At 37.6% G+C, this 7,620-nt stretch overlaps 1 protein-coding gene across 1 annotated transcript; it reads left to right on the top strand.

Moving 5' to 3' along the window:
- The first annotated feature begins 233 nt into the window (after positions 1 to 233).
- Positions 234 to 3,781, top strand: LOC149222871 (cysteine-rich receptor-like protein kinase 15). The gene is made up of 7 exons (XM_089385653.1): positions 234 to 1,545; positions 1,658 to 1,804; positions 1,905 to 2,044; positions 2,149 to 2,359; positions 2,477 to 2,711; positions 2,834 to 2,984; positions 3,076 to 3,781. The coding sequence occupies exons 1-7, from the start codon at positions 651 to 653 to the stop codon at positions 3,430 to 3,432; spliced, it is 2,136 nt and encodes a 711-aa protein (XP_089241779.1). The 5' UTR covers positions 234 to 650; the 3' UTR covers positions 3,433 to 3,781.
- The last annotated feature ends 3,839 nt before the right edge of the window (positions 3,782 to 7,620 follow it).

Below are 7,620 nucleotides of genomic sequence, written 5' to 3'. Positions count from 1 at the left end.
AAATTATTTAAATTAAAATAGATGAATTTTGGTTATCTCTGTTTATACATATAAAAGCTAATCAATAGCTTAGTGTTTGTTTTATTCTATTTATGTATTATATTAAGTTAATTTTTTGTTTTGTTTTATTTACTGGATATTTATTTCATTCAACGGACAATATTCTTGTTTCCATGCATAAAATGGAGATGACACTATGACCCACAGATGGATAGAAATAAAGATAACTTAGTGCATCACGGATGGAGATGGAGATAAAGATGGTCAAGCTATCCCTGCGACTGTGTATGCCCACATAGAGGCCGCATCCATTGACCCCGGCGGTGAGAATGCTGGCAGTGTGAACCTGGATTTCTTCGATCTATGAGTAGTCCACTGCACTATTTTGTGGACTTTGTGAAGTCTGGTCTACATTACTTTCTTACACCCAACTGCACGATTCAAGAAATAGTGGGTACTAGGGAGGATTTCTCGAATGACGCCTATTTGTTTCAAGTTTTCAGATCATTGTTGATGATTATGCAAAACCCTTCCCCATCCAATCCAGAACCTTGATTCTTGGGTCTCAATGATCTAATTCCACCAATTTTATAGCGGCCTGTATCCCATATTCATCAGAATCCTTCACAGAGCCTACCAATCCGAACATCATGCAAAACTTCAATAAGTATATATTTTTGTACTTTGGCAATTCCAGCAAAGAAGCAACTATTCTCTTTCATTTCATATGCTTATTATTCATTACCAGTTTTCCTTCGGTTATATCAGAGTTGCGGTCATATAAATGCAATAATGCTTCTACTTACGCTGATGGAAGTACATATTCCAGTAATTTGAATAAGGTACTGGGTGATCTAGTGAAGAACACACCTCAAACAGGGTTCAATACTTCATCCTATGGACAAAGTCCCAACAGAATCTATGGCCTCCTCCAGTGCACAGGTAACATACCCCAACAAGAATGCTCACTTTGTTCACAGGAAGCAAACAAAAGCGTTCCACAACTTTGCGGAAACAGCATAGGCGGTCGAATATGGCTTGATAATTGTTTTATGCGATACGAGAAGTTTAGCTTCTTTTCAAAGCTAGACACCAATGGGACTTTACTGGAGCACGTAAACGATATTGGTACTGCTAATCTAAATGCTTTTAGGAGAACTACTTTAAATCTACTTTCCAACCTGTCTAATAAGGCTTACAATTCTGCAAATAAGGGCTTCGCTGTAGGATCAGCTGCATATTCTTCTATTGGCACCGTTTATGGTCTAGTTCAGTGTTGGAGAGATCTGTCTATCACGGACTGCAAATCCTGTTTGCAATTAGCAACAGATAGAATCTATCAATGTTGTTCTATGAAGCAAGGAGCTCAAGCACTGTTTGGGAGCTGCACGGTCCGATATGAAATATACCCATTTTTTTACACTGGTCTTGGAGGGACTCGTACTAGTCCTCCTCCACCTCCATTCTCTGCCTTCTCTGGCGGAAACTCTCCCACTGTACCTGCACAGACTCCTCTGGCAAATGGAGCTTCACCCACCTCATCACGTAATCACTCTGCTGCATTTAGTTTTATGGTTTGCCCCTTTTGGGGGTTATACAGTTTTATTATAATTTCAATTTCTGCCTATAACAATACATTACATGCTCTGCTCTACAGAAAGTTCCTCTTCAAAAACATTACCCATAGTATTGGGAATTGTGGGAGGAGGCGTCGTTGTAGCGTTAATAGTTGGTTTGTTTGCCATTAGGAGCAAACTGAAATCTGCCATTTCATGCAGGCGGGTAACCCGTGCTCCGAATGAAGGTAGAATCTGCAGTTTTAGCTCTGTTTCGCAGGACCAAACTTGGGTTATGTAATGAAATAAAAATTAGATTCTTATACACTTATGTTTTGGTTTCCACAGAAACACGTGAGAATGATCCAGAATGGACGCTACAGAATCGAGATCAAATTGTCTTCACCTTAGAAGCTCTCATAGAAGCAACGGATAATTTTCATGAAAACAAGAAGCTTGGAGAGGGAGGGTTTGGCCCTGTATACAAGGTATTTATGGAGTTACTGTGAATTTTTAACAGATGGAATTGCATGACTTGCTGAAGACGAAGAGAGTTTTTTCCAAGGGTTCTTGACGGAGCTAATTCTTTCAGGGAATAACCAGAGACGGAAAAGAAATAGCAGTGAAGAAGTTGTCTATAAAATCCGGACAGGGGAAACGAGAATTTATGAATGAAGTGAAGCTTGTGGCCAATGTTCAACACCGAAATCTGGTAAAGCTGATTGGATGTTGTGCTGAGGGGCCAGAAAGATTGCTTGTCTACGAGTATTTGCCCAACAAGAGTCTTGACAAATTTCTGTTTGGTAGGTCATTTTGGGATTTTTTTTTGGGTTGAGAGAAAGATGATAAATCTTTCATAAATTTAATGAGATTGATTATTTAACAGTTTTCAAATTTGGTATGCTTGAATACAATTACAGATCCAGAGAAGAAGAGACATCTTGATTGGCATAAACGCTATAACATCATAATGGGAATAGCTCGTGGTCTTCTTTATCTTCACCAGGATTCACGGTTGCGAATCATTCACAGAGACATTAAAGCAAACAACATTTTGCTGGATGAAGAATTGAATTCCAAGATAGCAGACTTTGGGCTAGCAAGACTCTTTCCTGAAGACGTGACTCATATCCAAACAAGAGCCGCAGGAACATGGTAAGAACATTTCCCTCTACCCTTCCCTTATGCAATTTATTAGCAGTTAAGCATTTCTGCAATAATGTGATTTAGCCACAAACACCAGACTTATTTGAAGAATTTGTCATTGGAGTATGTAGCGGTTATATGGCGCCAGAGTATGCAATGCGGGGTCGATTATCAGTGAAAGCTGATGTCTATAGTTTTGGAGTGTTAGTCCTTGAGATTGTGAGTGGAAGAAAATGCAGTGATCTCAAATTTCCCCAAGAAACGAAAAGCCTGTTAGAATGGGTAAGATTTCAATTTGTATATTTTTATTTTCGTGTGAGCAACAGTTGATTGGGGAAATCATGATAAATATGATAAGGGACCTGTGATGCAGGCATGGAGATTATACAAGAAAGGGCATCTTTTGAATATGATTGATTCAACAGTAACCGAAACATGCAGGCAGGAGGAAGCATTACGATGCATTCACGTTGCCCTTCTGTGCACACAGGCTGATCCAGTCATCCGTCCGGCTATGTCTAAGGTTATACCGATGATCACCAGTGCTTCTGTAACATTAACAAGTGCAGCACAGCCAGCGTTTGTGAAAGGTAGCGAGAGTAACCTGGCAGGATCCACAGACGGTAGCTCTGTTAGTGAGATTCAGATGGCATCTTCTGTGGCTTCTACCTCTTCACCTTTGGTTCCTTCTATAAATGATGTCACCATTACTGAATTGGAAGCTAGGTAAATGTTACCATTACTAAATTGGAAACCAGGTAGGCATGTAGCCTTCAAGGTTGAGTTTGAATAAATCAAATTGTGAAATCTAGGTAGGCAGGTAACCTTTACGGTTGATTGTAAATAAAATTGGTGTCGTGAAAATAGATAAATCAGGCATTTAATTCATAAAATATTTTACAATTACTAAGAGAATAAACCTGTTGTATTCACTGTTCAGACTGGATTAAGAGATTGAGGTCATTCTCATCGATTTTTTGGTTAATTGTAATTATTCACTGTTTCAGGGAAGACCGGGACTTTTCTAACATTTAGCATTGACGAAATGTCCGGGTATGCAAATTATCTAATGTATGTACAAATTTCTTATATTGTTTTCAATTTTAACTGTAAAAATTCTTCGTTTAAGATAGAACAGGGTGGAACTTTGTTTGAGTTTGTCAAGTTTCAGATTGAATGCGTTTACCTACCAAGTCATTCACAATCGCGAACTTTGTTCAATAATTTTAACATTATTGTAATGGGTCAAAGTTTTAAAAAATAGGAAAATAAGAGGAAGCTCGGCATATTCTTAAAATATTATTATTATCTAAAATTGATGTATGACATTTTTTTGTTTGTGGGACAAGGGACCCATTTTCGCTGAAATTGGTGTATGAGACTTCCTTGTTTGTGGGACAAGGGACGCACCTTAACCCAAATTGGCGTATGAGACTCCCTTGTTTGTGGTAAAAGGGGCACACCTTAGCCCAAATTGTTGTATGACACTCTCTTGTTTGTGGGACAAGGGACACACCTTAGCCCAAATTGGTGTATGAGACTCTCTTGTTTGTGGGACAAGGGACCCACCTTGGGAGGAAACACATGCTTTTAACCATTACACCAGCACACAACCCATCCCACCCCAAATATATATATATATATAATTAAAATATTCAAAAATAACATCCTATCATAATATATTATTAAAATGTTTTATTTAAAAAAAATACCTACTTTTAATATTTTTGGGAAATCAAAAAGTACAATCTCTTGGTTGCATAGCAATTTACTTGATAACTTTAAAAATTGGATAATAAATCTCAATATATTTTAAACCTTAAACATATCTTGAAACTTAATTCTATTTGAATAGTATCAAACAAATTAAAGGACAAAACAAACAACACATTGCTATATGACACCTCTAAGATGGAAACATACCCACCATGGTATTATTTTCCCTATTGAATGTATGAATATCTTGCACATCATCATATTGCTCATGTAGTTGGTGGATTTTCCTTTGCCACAATTCTAAATGAAGGACCCTTAAGTCAACTCTTCCATTGAACTAGTCACAAAGACTTTTGAATCCCCATACAAGTTGAGTACTTGTACCTGCTTCCAAAGGGCAATCCTTTTGGCACACCACATAGCAAGGAGTTCCGCTGTAAAATTTGTGCCTTGGCCAATACATAGTTTGCATTTAATCATCAGATTCCGAGAGTAAAAAATGACTATACTTGCAACAACAAAAAATCCCTTTGACTGACTCCATCAAAGAATCCCCATATTATGCTAATCTAAAGCTCCGCATCTCTTATAAGCTTGATCTTCTTCCCTTTCTATGGTTTCACTTGCTCAAGATAAAACGACCTTGCATTATGAGCAATAACCTTAGAGAAAACCACAGTGTCTTCGAATAGACATCGGTTTTGTTCTAGCCAAATTCTCCATGATACAAATATTGGAGGATATTTAAGGGAAGACGAAATAAATCTTTGATTCCAAGTCTAGAGACACCCTTCAATCGAGCTTCTATTCCACTAGACATCAAGACTAAAAGAAGAGAAAATCATCTTCCAAACATAAATTACAAAAGGATAATGAATAAATAAATGAGCAATAGACTCTTCATTCATCTAACATAGAACACAAAATCCAAGACCTTCCCATCCTCGCTTAACAAGAATATTTCCATCCAACAACAACCAAAGGAACAACATGCATTTAAGAGCGACTTTTCCCTTCCATAATAATTTGTGTCACCATTTTGAAGAAGCAAGAAGATTGTCTTGAATCTAGTTATCATAATAATTCCACTTTGTTTATTCTTAGGCCACCTGATGATGTCTTCCTCCTCTCGGTTGATTATAATATTAACTTTACCCAAATTCAATACAAAAGAGCATTCACCTGCATAAACATGAGAAAGGCCTAAATCTTGAGTTGGAAGTCATTTGTGACTATTTGAAATTTCATATACCTTCCTAGTGATGCAGGAACATCATCCTTGGTCAACTTAATTGTTCCAGATCAAGGGGTCCTAAATTTTTTCCAATTGTAAACTTGTGTATATTAGAAATCAACAGGATTTATTCTAGTACCAAGTGTCCAAATTCAGGAAGAATCTGGGGACTGGTAGTTTTCTAATTAGTTTGATGAGTTGTCATTTATGGCCAATTGGGTCTTTACATTTGTAAATAACATGTGATGAGGTGTTAGATAGTTTTAGAGTGGGGACATGTGTCCCATTTGTCCTTGGTATTGTTGAGATATTTTTCCTGGATGTAAATATCGACAGAGTTCTTGAGAAGAGACGAGAAGCTCAAGTAATGAGTCTTTTTAGATAGAGTATTCTGGAAAAGAGAGAACGATAAATTCCTTTTCCTCTGTAAATAATCTTTCAAAGTTAAATTGAGTAGCACGAGTCAAGAAGACTTGAATTGAGAAAATAAAAGTTTCCCAAGTGCATTGAGAAAAATTCGTTCAAAGGTATGTAAACCTCAATGTATATATTTTAAAGGTAAGGAATGACTACGATATTTTTTTAAATCTCTTCCATGTGATTGCATGTGATTCTCTGCATAGTCTATTTTCAAATAAAACTTTGTTGGTTGGGATTTTAATGCTATCCCACTAATATACATGAGTAGAAGGGAGTAAAGTGAAGGGCCCAAATATGAATGTGTTGAAGATAATGGAGAATATCCTAGAATAGGTAGAGTTGGTTCACGTAACCTCATGATAGGAATTTGTTTCTATTTCTTAGGATGTTGTTCTAACTTCTCTAAAACCATATTTTCTATTTAATGTATAATGTGCATGAACAATGTAGAGCGTTCTGCAAAGCCAAACTCTCCTAGTTTAGACTCTCTTTCGTAGAGCTAACCAGTGGGTTTTATTTCTTTAATACAAACATTACCATTTTTTTATCATTATATTAGAGTGTAAACACTGAGGAACCTCTACGCTGGCTGGTGGGTGGTTCGTTGAACTAAGATCATCGCAGTTGTGAGGAAGATAACTGCGACGATTCTGAAATTGTCGTTGGTTATGAGTGTACCTCTGCGACGAGGTCACTGTAGCTCCTTCATGCATATCTATTCTTTTATCATCGCAGGAAAGACGTGTACAGCTACGACGACGTCGCAGAAAAGACAAGCAATTCTGCGACGATCGTGGAAGCCAATAACAAGGCTGTGGATGCATGGGAAAGCTAAGAACAAGGCTATAGCTGTCAGAGAAGCTGCGTGGGGAAGCCAAGAACAAGGTTGTAGCTGAAAACAGAAGGTTGTCTGAAGGCTGAGAAGAAATCCACAGTGATCTGCGGGTGTGCTGCGAGATCAAACAACATTGAAGATCAGTGATCTGTCTCTATCACAGATCTGGGGTAAATTTAACATCTTTTACCTGTCGATTTTTTTTTTCTTTCTAAATCACCAAGATGAATAACAATATAATTGAAGCATGCATGAACGAGCATAACAAGCTTGATGGTTCCAATTATGCAAATTGGAAGTTCAAGATGCAGACTCTGCTAGAAGCGTAGAGTGCTTGGACGATTGTGAATGGGGATGAGCTGAAGCTTGCGGCTGGATCAACATCGATCCCAGATTGGGAGAAACGAGAAAGTAGAGCAACTACAATGTTAAAGATGTCAGCGAAAGGCTGCATTATACCGCACATCAGAGAAGGTAAGTCAGCTAACGGGATCTGGGGAATTCTGAAGGAATTGTACGATATCAAGAATTCAAATCGTCTTCCGTTCCTCAAAAGTAAGATCCTATCCCTGAAGATGGAGGAGAATGAAACAATTGCTTCATTCGTAGCAAGGATTAAGGACCTGAATAACAAATTGTTAGACATTGGTCATATAGTTGATGATACAGATCTTGTAACCATTACAATGAATGGTGTCATTGATGACTATTAA

The sequence above is a fragment of the Pinus tabuliformis genome, chromosome Q (genome assembly GCF_031772625.1).
Source record: "Pinus tabuliformis cultivar Carrire ecotype Pingquan chromosome Q, CPIR1, whole genome shotgun sequence".
Lineage (NCBI taxonomy): Eukaryota > Viridiplantae > Streptophyta > Pinopsida > Pinales > Pinaceae > Pinus > Pinus tabuliformis.
Note: the sequence above shows the minus strand (reverse complement) of the source record. Positions and strands in the feature narration are given on the sequence as shown.